Here is a 12715-nt window from a genome sequence, read left to right on the forward strand (position 1 = left end):
TCTTGAACATATCAAACATCAATTATTTCATGAGAACAAAATGACGTTATAAATGGCTCACTTATCTAATGATTTCAAAAGAGAAGTGTTGGAAAGATTATGCTTCAGTTCTTCTGGAATAGAATATAGTTTAGGTCAAAGGCCAAGCACTGGGACCTATATAGTCATTCAGCGCTGGAAAGGAAGATAAGAGCAGGGAGGTCTGAAAGGTGTAAGCCGGAGGAAAACCCGGCAGTTGCACTATGAAATAAGCATTAGGAGAGGGTGGATAGCAAGATGGAAAATAATGTGTATGGAGGTTCAGTTAAAGGAATGAAAGGAGTTGCAGCTAGGGGCCGAAGGGACGCTGCAAAGAAGCTTTAGTAATGACTACAGTGCACCCCGTAAGGTGCACTAACGGCACTATCCCCCTATGGAATCAAATCTGAAATGTCTCGTTGATGGTCGCCCATAACGCTTACTTCAAAGGAGGAGACTTGGAATGACACATATCGCGACAGAGAGTCTTGCCCTTGTAGAGATAAACCAATTAGTTTATTCTCTTTTCTAGTATTTGGGAAGCGACGAAAACGTTTCGTCCCTACACTGGTATTTGAAAGACATCTGCACAGACTGCATTCGTTAAAGGAACTTTCAAACCACGAAAGCATTATCACTGAACATCATCTTTTTTGCGATGAAGCTAAAGAAACAAGTAGTTCTTCTTCACTTATCAGAGGTTGTGTTAATACACACTATAACAAGGTGAGCACACGCGTGTTTGCATTGAACGTGTAACGTCACGAATCATTCTGGAACGTTGACAACTTGCGTACTTCCTGACCTTGCTGACGCTTGCCCTCTAGAGAGAGTACTGACGTCAGCATGTTGTGAGCAGGATTCTTACGTCATACACCAGACCACAGTCAACCTTCAAACTGCTAAATGAACCGTTTTGCTATTATTCACCTGGGTACCGACTTTACTTTCCTTAGAAAATAAAACCTTGTCTGCCTTTACTGGCTTCATTTCGAAATGGAATCGACCTGTCTGTGCCCTGTAGGAACACTCGTATCTGAAAAAGAAAAAAAATGACAACATCGATTATTTAGCATCCCAAGAGGGAGAAAGAATGGCATCGGGCGGTCTTCTTACAGTAATTCTACCCTTCGATACACCGAAAAGGAAAATCAATTTAAATGCTTCATTTTTGGAATCTCAAGTGGGAGTGGATTTCAGCAGTCCTTTAACAATAATGAAGGTGGCCTTGTCACTGATAAGAATTTTGTGCCGACAGGAATTCTCCACCACAGCATCATCAAAGTGTTCCCTTTCCTCTAGCAGTGGTCCTCAACCTTCCTTGGCCCATGCGCCTTTCACCATATGTCAGAATGTCATTCCCTCTCCCAACCCATTTCCAAAATTGTCTTCCTCAAAAGGTGCATTCCAAATACGTAATATGCAACAAAATACAGCATTCCAAATATGTATTATGCAACAAAATACTATAGTAGATTCATATCAACCGTGCATTTGATGTCTAGGCCAGTCCCTTACGACGTTCCTGATTGGGTGTTGATAAGCCAATCACACGGCTGGAAACTCTCAAGTCTCTCGAGAGAGTTCACATACGCAGGATGTATGCCCCACCTCTCCCGAGGGCTACGTTTGAAAGACATACTCCTCAGGAGAGGTGGAACACAGATCCTACCCATGTGAACTCTCTCGAGAGACTGAGACTTTCCAGCCGTGAGACTGGTTTATCAACAGCCAATCAGGAGCGTCGTAAGGGACTGGCCTAGACATCAAATGCACGGTTGATGTGAATCTACTATAACACAAACACACTCTAGCGAAGAAAAAACCCAGCACCAGTTTGAGTCTGCCAATCTGTGGTCACAGTCCCCCTCACTCAACCGCCCGAAACTCTGAAATCGCCCCCCAGGGGGAGAATTCCCCCCATGGTTGAGAACCACTGCCTGAAGGCCATCAAAGGCAAGCCCTTCAACTGAGGCGAACAGTGTCGTCACTTGCAAGGGGAAGCTCAATGTCATGCGCAAGAAACCGTCCCATGCATGATGCTGATGGAGACGCACGTACACTGAGTGGCCTGAATCGTGATTTACTGAAAAGTAAACAGACCATAACTCGACTGCCTAACTGATTTATGCCGACCGGCTTTCGTTGTGATTCAGTGTTAAACATGAAACCAGAGAGAAGCTTCGATGTCTAAAGGCGCCCGGTGCCGAGGCCTATTTTGTGAACCTTTGGTGGTCGCTGAGTATAATGATGTGTGCTACGGAAAGTATTCCCATTATGTCAAAGTACAAAAGCACAAAAACAACAGGTTTCACGGGTAGCAATAAACACAATACAACATAAAATATTCATCTTTTACATTATTTCTAAAGTTTACGGAGACAATATAACGGAAAAGTAAATTTTTTTTATTCATACGTAGAAATCTTAAAGAAATAAAGAAAACATGATTGGAATGAGCAGAAAATAAAGCTACTACCGAACTAACCCACTGAAGCGGTTAAAAAGGGAAAGAAATAAACACAGACAAATTATCATTACTTAAGGAACTACCAGCTAACTGGTCAGTGATTAGCAGTTCAATTCTGCTTGTGCAGGGATCCTGTAGTACAGAAAATTGCCGTCTATTTGTTAAAACGTCGGCTTTGACAGAACGACTCCACTCACCGTCACGAACAGAGCGGGAAGGTTAGCGAAAGAAGCCGGAAACAACTCGAATGGAAAAGGAAACTTCTCATAAACCAGTAAAAAATCGAGTTATCTGTACAAAATATAATGTTGCATGAAACTCCCAGCCATGACCCGTTGGTGGTTGGTGTTGCTGCCATCTATAGCGGTGCTAGACGCACGATCATGACGGCTAACTTGACCTTAAATCAAAGACAACGACTGAGGCTAGAGGGTTGCAATTTGTTATGCTTGATGATTGGAGGGTTGATGATCAACATACCAATTTGCAGCCCCCTAGCCTCAGTAGTTTTTAAGATCTGAGGGCGGACAGAAAGTGCAGACGGACAGACAAATAGCCATCTCAATCATTTTATTTTACAGAAAACTAATCCCTGCACTAGTGTCAGCAAATTCAGTGACAGTAATTAGATAATGACTTGAGAAAATTATGTTTAAGCATTTTATTACAATTCTTACCTTCATATAACTCGAAAACGCTTTATCTAATGACCGAAGAACTGATTAAGGTTACTCATATGTGAATGTATTGTTCAAACTCAAATATTCTGCTGGCGACGAAAAAGAAATCATCCTCATCAGCCTTTTGGCTTTTGGTGAAATCTACTCATCATTTTGAACCGAACTACGATGATACAAATGACAACGAACTCTTCACGACTTGTTTTCCTACTATTTCTCGATACAGTTTCTGCTGAGACTTCAATATGGGCGACCACTAGGAAGATACAGCTCCAGTAGCTTGCACATTGTGTTGTTGCATCTGAATAAGATATGCTCAGGTGCGCAGTGGAAGTTTCATACATGTAAGTTGAAAGAGTCATAGTTTCATACGTGTTAGTTGAAACAGTCATACAACCAGTGGACTCCTGACTCGTTGTAGACTTCCTGTCTTGGATGGGCTATCCGCTGCAAACTGTGGCTCTGTATGAGACATAAATGGTCAGTCCCGCTGTTTACATCTAGCCCTGAATCCTAATTAGGAGTTGTGCTTCATCCACTACTCTGCCAAGAACGAGTGACTATATTCAGCTTGTTGGTATATGTACCTGTATCCAAGAACTGGGAAGATTTGACAAAGATTTTCCTAGAACCGAAATACACTAATTCTCACAGGTAACGAAGTGCTTTTATTTTTTTGCTAAAGTATACAGTCTAAATGACACATTCACCAGAATTATATTCGAATATAGTTCGGGTGAATGTATCAACTAGACTGTATACTTTAGCAAAAAAAAAAAAATTAGGACCTCGTTACCAACGTGAGAATGTGTGCATTTCGATTCTAGTAAAAGCTTTCCAATTCTTTGATACAGATACATATATGTGTAAGCTGGAATAAAGTCTCGGTCTTGGTAGCGTCGTGGATGAAGCACCTTTCCTCATTAGGATTCAGCGCCAGATGTGACACGCGGGACTCACCATTTATGTCTTATACAGAGCTACAGTTTCCAGCAGAAAGTCTGTCCAAGACAAGAGGCACACGAGTTAGGCGTTCAGTGGGGGTATGACTGTTTTAACTAACATGTGTGAAACTTCCACTGCTCTCCTGAGCATATCATATTCATTTTTATGCTTGTACATTCTCTTTTCCAATGATTTTCTAGTTTGACCAATACAAAAGTTGTCACAAGAATTACATGAGACTTGATATATGTAACTCCAAACTTCTTACGCAGCCAGGGAATATCTTTGAAATTATGTGGTAGTAGACATTTGTTTTTTGCATTGGAAATTTTATGTCGATATCATAAAGTCTTTTTTGCTGTTCTTTGTGCATTGTTCAATATAGAAACAGGATATTTGAATTTCTTGCCTGTAGCCCCAGTTACATCTTTTTCTTCATCGGTGTATTCACGGTTACATAATGCTTTTTACATGAATGTAAATATTGATTTCTAAACTTCATTGTTTTGACCAAAATAATTTAAAATGGCAGGAATACTGGTGTGTTGTCGTTACACACTATATCTAAATCCATTACAGACGTTCCTGTACTCACGAACTTTCAGAGATACGAACAACCGTGAACGTAAATTAAAATCTGTTCAAAGGTAAGAAAAGTTGTACTTTGCTGTATTATTATTATAATTTGCTTAATGTATTCAAGTGTTATATATATCGTATCAAAAAATACTCTATAAAATACAGTACAGTCATAGTATTGTGTTTTAGTATGAAAAAAACTAAATAATACTGTACGTATCGACTCTGTGTATATCAAGTTGGACTTACAAACAAATCAAGATACGAACAGCCGTAACTCGTTCGTCATTAGAGGAGCCTCCTTACTTCTTCTACGTAGAAGGTATATAATCCAAATTAACGTGGGCAACCACCCTTGGAAATTTTACTCTCTGTCTTCAGTTATAGGTAGTTTTTATACGGAATTTTTATGAGCAAATACTAAACAAAATTATTCCACGCAGTGTAGTATGGTTCAGGTAGGTATGCCGCTGACATAATACGCATATAGTCAGGGAACGAAAAATGTAAATATCTTCTTTAGTTGATGAAATGAATTGGTCCCATCAATTAAATTCACAATGGAATTTAATTGATGGGACCAATTCATTTCATCAACTAAAGGAGGTATTTAAATTTTCGTTCCCTGACTATATAATGTATTAAGTCGGCGGCATTCCTACCTGAACCATATTACACTGCGTGGAATCATGTTTTTTAGTATTTGCTCATAAAAATTCCGTATAAAAATTACCTATAACTGAAGACAGAGAGTAAAATTTCCACTTGAATTAAAATTTAAATTCTTTAACATGTATCTTAGAAAAAATAGAACAAGGCAACTTACATATGTGGCAACTGCTTAACAATGAAAAATAAATTTAACTCACCAGGTGAAATTTATTTATTTACTTACATGTTAATAAGTTTTTCGCATGCACGTGCTGACAAGTTCTTTGTTGAAGGCCAAAATATTTTCACACACATGAACAATGACTGTTTTTAAACACAGTTTCACCTTATTTCTAATTTTATCTTCTGAATTAGAGTATCAATGTCCCTGAATGCCTGGGCAACGCGTACTGAAGTTTGGATGCTGGAAGGGTGACCCTTTAGGTTCAAAAGGATTGACGGCTGAATTCGTGACTTCTCTTCAGTAACAGATTAATATCATTAAAGCAGTTTAACCAGACTACTGAGCTGACTGTCAGATCTCAGAGGGCTGGCCCGAAGAATCTGAATAAAGTAGCAGGTCTAGGGAAGATAGCAATCTCTGGGAACAAATAGTTCACTCGGTGTGATGAATGAATGAAAATTATACTAAAAATTGCCCAAAGGCACACGCTTCCACACTTGAACACATGCACACAATAAATACATTTGCTCACGTTTCCACAAATACATAAAAAAAATCATTAACATTCAGAATGAGAACATTGACCATTATTCCTTTGCCAAAGTAAGGAAACAAGAGCTCCTCCATTCTGCATTCCTCACCTGATACTTCGTCCCGTCATCCATGGAGAGCACTCCAGCGCCAATGCCGTATCCGTAGCCTTTGGGGCCAAAGAGACGCCCATAGCAACTCTTGCAGTACATCTCATCCTCATGCTCAGTGAAGGTGCTGCTGTCCAGCAGTTTGTTGCACTTGGCTGTTGGAATAAAAGGCAGACTTAGAACAGTGATTACCAACCTTTATACCTACAAGGAACCCCCTGAAACAATTTTTCATATCTTAGGGAACCTTTATCTACAGGCTCTCTCTCTCTCTCTCTCTCTGTATTTTATATATATATTATATATATATCTATATATTATATATATAATAAAATTACTTTATTTATATAAACCATAATGATATCTACCACTGCTTTTCGAGCTGTATAAATTCAGATCAGCGTCATTTGCAATACCTATTTATTTCAAGACTTCTTGCGGAACCCTTGATGATGGCATAAGGAACCCCAGGGTTCCGTGGTTGGGAATCACTGACTTAGAATGTTAGTCATCTCGCCCACACCCATCTTCTGCATGGGAGGCAACAACAGACAAAATAAAACAACAAATTAAAAACAGAATTTGTATTATCCTAACATACGAACCTACACCTTCATATATACACGTAGGCACAGTCTAGGTATACCTAGGCCGTGTACGTAGGGGGTAATGACATCAGTGAACCTCATGTAGTGCACTGTAGGCATTATCTAAGGTTCTTAACAGCATACCTTCGGCCCCTAGATGCAACCCCTTTCGATCCTTTTATATTCTTTCTTCCACGCGAGGTTTTCCTCCTGTTACACATTTCAAACTTTTTACTGTTGATTTCCGTTTCAGCTCTGAATGACCTCCTCATAGATCTCAGTGTTTGACCTATGGCCTAAGTTCTGCATTCAATTCAACGCAATATATTGGGGGTTCCGATGCGTTTAACGTGATTCGTTTTACTGATTTCCCTTTTCCTCGCAGTCTGCAGAAGGTTTTCTTCCTTCACAAATGAAGTGCCTGAACTCCAAGATCACTAACGTGTGTCGTTCTGTGTTCCCGGATATTATACCAATTTGAAGGGGGTCAAACAAGGCGAAACTACTGTTTCTGTAAGAGGAGGATTTGATTTGAATGTTCTCAATCCATGACATGTTGAATCTTTTCATTAAGATTCTGTAATTAACAATTCCATTCCATTTTTCAGTAACGTAGATCCCTCAGTGGCATGATCAGTTTGGTCTTGGCTTGCCACCTGGGTGGTTGCGAGTCCGATTCTCGGCCGTTCCATTGAGAGGTGAGAGATGATGCGTATTTCTAGTGACAGAAGTTCACTCTCGACGTGGTTGGAAAGTCACGTAAAGCCGTTGCTGAATAACCACTGGTTCCATGCAAAGTAAAAACACTATACGATCGAACTTAAGATTCCCCAGGCAGATTTTATGAATTACATCGAAATTTAAATTTTGTAAGAATTTTCAACTAACTCTCCATAAAGAACCTTGCTTGCTAGAAACACGAGTTGTGAAATAAGGAAGCGAGAGAGAGAGAGAGAGAGAGAGAGAGAGAGAGAGAGAGAGAGAGAGAGAGAGAAGAGAGAGAGAGAGAGAGAGAGAGAGAGAGAGTTACTGTGAAGCGCCGCGTCAGAGCGGAAAGGCCGAGAGAAGCTCGTGGACATGGCTTCCTCAGCCAAAAGAGGTTTGTCAGTAGCTGCAACGTCGGCATAAATGGCGGCGCTAAGTCCATTACGTGAATGATGTCATCCATCGCCTAATCATCCGTACTACACACACCCACCTAGTAAACAAGTACAAAATGCGCCGAGTTTTCTTAGCAGCGTATAATCAAGGCCACTGAAAATAGATCTATCTTTCGGTGGTCTCAGTACAATGCTGCATGAGCCGCGGCCCATGCAGCACGGTGGTGGCCTGTCCTATCGCGTTGCCAGACGCACAATCTTGGCTCATTTTAACCCTAAATCGAATCAAAACCATTGAGGCTAGAGGGCTGCAATTTGGTAGGTTTGATGATTGGAGGGTGGATGACCAACATAGCAATTTGCAATCCTCTAGCCTCAGTAGTTTTAAAGATCTGATGGCGGACAGAAAAAGAGCGGAGGGACAGACCAAAAGGTCATCTCAATAGTTTTCTATTACAGAAAGCTAAACGGTAACACATTTTGCATTTTATTAGAGTCACTTCTAAAACCAACATTTCATTCAAACATGCACACGTGATACTTTTTCGTATTTTTCATCACACAATACTTGATAGGAATGTGAAGAACCAAAACTTCTTTTCAATTTGACCGATGACTGAATTCAGGTATTTTCTGACCACGTCATAACAAGCCTTCACTAGAGAGGAAGAACCCACAAGCCCAAACTCCACCCAGGTTATTCGTTTTGTCCAACGCTGCACTGAAATGCGTCTGACTTCTTCCACTGCAAATGGATGATCGCAGAAGACGACTCCAGAACCTTTCGCCCTGACGAGCAAACGATCACCTGAACAAGCGCACTTCCGTTGAGAATGTTGCATGAAATTCAATTTTCCTTCGTGGCTGTAACTTTGTTCGGATAATCATCAGGTTTTTCTATTTCTTCGTGATTTAAAATCAAACATATTTATAATTTGTGTGTGCGTGTACGTATGTACGTATGTGTTTGCGAGCGTGTGTGTAAAGCACAACGTGTAGGATTTTGTGGGTGGTATCGGTAAACGGAGTGACACGACGCCGGAGTCACTCCCAAATAAACGAGGAAGTTCTCCCGTCAGTCAGCTTGGATACTTATAAAAGGAGGGTTGTTGACTGTCCAGGTAAATGTAAGTTATATACATTGCTTATAGTAGTCTTATTGAACAGGTTGACAGCCATTTCATTTTTTCATGCAACATTTACAACCGAAGTGTGCATGCTCGGATAAATCATTTGCTCGTCAGAGGGAAAGGTGACACAGCACTTTCCAGTCTTATCTACTCCAGGAGCTCTCTACCAACCAACAGCGCCTTCTCTTCCTCTCTCATTTCTGTCACTGAATCACTAAGCCAAGAAAGGTCTCCAGGAATGGTCACTCGCCTCCAAAATCTCTCTTTTGTTTACATTTTTCTTTTTATTCATGGACCATGTATACTGACTTTTACAGCCTTTTAGTTGTCTGTAAAAGAAAACTATTGAGATGGTTATTTGTATGTCCGTATGCACTTTTTCTCTCCGCCCTCAGATCTTGAAAGCTACCGAGAGGCTGGAGGGCTGCAAATTGGTAGTTGACCATCCACCTTCCAATCATCAAACATACCAAATTGCAGCCCTCTAGCCTCAGTAGTTTTGATTTAATTTAAGGTTAAAGTTAGCCATGATCGTGCGTCTGGCACCCTATAGGTTAACAACACAGACCACCACCGGGCCGTGACTTAATAGTTTAATGGGCGGTGGCTGAGTTTTATAAAGCATAATGTGCTGTACGGAAAACTCGACTGCGCCGAAGAAACTACGTTCGGAGCATTTTCTATTTGTTTTCTCCGGCCACAATCAATCTGACCCATTCATTCTTGGACTATAAACTTTTCCACCCGTTCCCAGTCTCCTGGCATTACAAGCGCTACCCTACCATAGCTCCACACCTTTCAGGCTTCCAGCTATCCCAGACATAGTCACTCTGTTCCTTCCATGCCTGGAAACGGCCATTCACTTGTCTCTCCTCTCACGGAGTGCCAAAACTTTCACTTTCCTCTCAAGATAAAAATGAGCTCCCATACACTTCTGCACCATATCCATTTGCTCTGCCCACTGGTGACTTTTACATACACCATGCACATCGATGAGAGGGCCATTATCTTCTAACATTATAAGAATTTTTTATCGCAGTACTGTGGCATTTTTTATATACGGATATATATATATATATATATATATATATATATATATATATATATATTAGTCTGTGTTTAAGTGCTTCCGTGAGGAAAGCTTGGAATAGAAAGCCAATGATGATGAAGACGATAATAAAATAAAGATGTCAAAATTTCTGTGAAGCATTTCTCTTTTAGAATGGACTGACATAATCCCCTTTCTTCTGTATGGCTGTTGTTCACGACATACAGGACGTTAAGCACAGATACTTATTATATAATACGTTAACACTTATTTTTCTTCAATAAAAAGATCAATCCCAATGAAGTTAAATTCGTGAACTCTAAAATCACAAATCAATAAAATTTATGATCTACATAATAACGACAGCTTTATAGATTACTAAGAATGAAGACACAACAAACGCAGATAAATCTGACTTAAACTGTTTACAGGGAAGACTTACGTAAGTTATAGACTTAACAACGTGTTCTTCCTTTTGCTGTTAGGAGCACCTTTTCCTCTGTTTAATATGCACATTATTTTTTTACCTTATCTTTCTAATAAGTAAATCATAAATATCTTATTTTAGGGTTTTCAACAGACCTTTCCTACCCAAACATCTGGGAAGGGTTCGACGATTAAAATATTCGCCAAAAATCGGGGAATTGACGTATTGGGTTGCGGTTTGAAGTATGTTGAGGGCCACAAATTAAAAACAATCCAAAGCATGCAAAAAGAAAAAAAAAACACACACACAAGGACGAAAGAACGCAGCAAAAAGAAGACATTTATATCCCGAACTCCCATTCTTTGGCTGAAAGGAAGCTCCAACACAGCGGCACTAATAGAGCAACGGCAAGTGCCTCAATGTGCAATGGTCATTACACAATAGCTGGAGCTAATCAAGTATCTTGAATCAATTAGTCACGGAAGTAGGACGAATTCTGTGGTCACGCATAATATGCCTCCGTTGGAGAGCTCCCTTGATTTCTTCATTACTTTTGGACCACTGTTATTCAGATTTTTTCGCTTATTTTTAAAATTCTTGAGTCTTTTTTTTATATAACACGTTTAAATGAAAGACAATCACAATTAATGTGCCTTAAAGGATATTATGTATGCATTTTTGCCTTATTGCTGAATATCAAACCACGTACAAGGGGAATTCGCTACGTACGTGTAGGCAGCTTATAATAAAGTCTTTCTCATATAGCTTATGCGTTATGGCCAAGGTTAAAGTCCGGTTTGATCTTCGACCACTGAGCATAACCTTGAGCTCATGCTGCACATCGTCTTCATGAGTGGAGTACGCATACTAGTTATGATGTCTTATGTAGCATAATGTAAAAAATACGGTAAGGTTAACTATCTATTTGACTCCTGTTCTTTACGTACGAATTGCTCTCTTTCCCTACATCAGGACTATTACTGGATTATGAAGCTAAGCCTGAGGTCTCTAAAGATGGGAGGAAAACATGAACACGCACGCACGCGCGCACACACACACACGCATATACATACATACATAAAGGCAAATGCTACGAAGGAAAAAATTAAACAGAGTGGTTGCTAGGTCCCGTGACACACACGCATATACATACATACATAAAGGCAAATGCTACGAAGGAAAAAATTAAACGGAGTGGTTACTAGGCTCGTGAACACAACGGTCTCTTACTAGCAGACTAATGCAAAATATACTAAAGGACCGCAGTATCGAAAAGTCTATATATAATTAGAACTTTGAACTTTTGAGGAACTTCGGCAGAATGATTAGAAGTTTCTTTAACTTTCACCTTTCTATGACCTCTCCTATCTCGTCGAATCTTTCATTTCCTACCTTGTGAGGTACCTATCTATCACACACATCTTTCACCATTTTTTCAACATCCACTTCCTTTATTTTCTCTCTACTTTATCTGATCATTCTATTCTCTATTTTATATTTGTACGGTAAATAATGATACACCCCTCGTATGTATCATTACTATTAATGAAGTTTGACAAATGGGTTAAAATATATGATGGAATTGTTTCAATTATCATTATTATTTTCTGTAAAAGAAAACTATTGACATGGTTATTTGACCGTCTGTCCACTTTTTTTCCGTCCGTCCGCAGATCTTAAAAAACTACTGAGGCTAAAGTGATGCAAATTGTTAAGTTGATCATCCACCTTCCGATCATCAAACACACAAAATTACAGCTCTCTAGCCTCAGTGGTTTTTATTCTTTTCAAGGTTAAGTTTAGCCACAGATTTCAGGAGGCGTCGTCGACGCACCTTTACTTGACCGCATCTGGGGAGCATTTGAGAGCTACCCGGTCGTAGCTGAGAGTTTCATACAGCATTATACGCTGTGCAGAAAACTTCTTCGGCGTATTTTTGTTATCTGACATAACACTGGAATGGGGTCGTCGTGATTGGCTTAAAATGGAAACGGTTTCATCCCATCACGAAGCCACCGTCAGTTCCAAATGGTACTCATTGATACTTTTCAGCGTTTGAAGATAAGTCATCTACCGGGTTTCCTGTATTATCTCAAAATTCATCCTAGAAAATAAATTCGGCAGAACATGAGTTATTGCTGCCACTGTTATCCCTGTTGTTAAGAATTATATATCAGGCACCCATCTGATTCTAGATAGACAGATAGATAGAATATAGAATTTAGGCCAAAGGCCAAATGCTGGGACCTGTGGGT

General features: G+C 39.8%; 1 protein-coding gene across 1 annotated transcript in view; it reads right to left on the bottom strand.

The window, feature by feature from the left end:
• Positions 1-12715, bottom strand: part of LOC135224571 (cysteine and glycine-rich protein 1-like) — a 48695-nt gene that overhangs the window by 9558 nt on the left and 26422 nt on the right. Inside the window, exon 3 of the mRNA XM_064263688.1 lies at positions 6169-6323. Within this exon, the coding sequence (XP_064119758.1) occupies positions 6169-6323 (155 nt within the window). The remainder of the gene's footprint in view (positions 1-6168; positions 6324-12715) is intronic.

The sequence above is a fragment of the Macrobrachium nipponense genome, chromosome 12 (genome assembly GCF_015104395.2).
Source record: "Macrobrachium nipponense isolate FS-2020 chromosome 12, ASM1510439v2, whole genome shotgun sequence".
NCBI lineage: Eukaryota > Metazoa > Arthropoda > Malacostraca > Decapoda > Palaemonidae > Macrobrachium > Macrobrachium nipponense.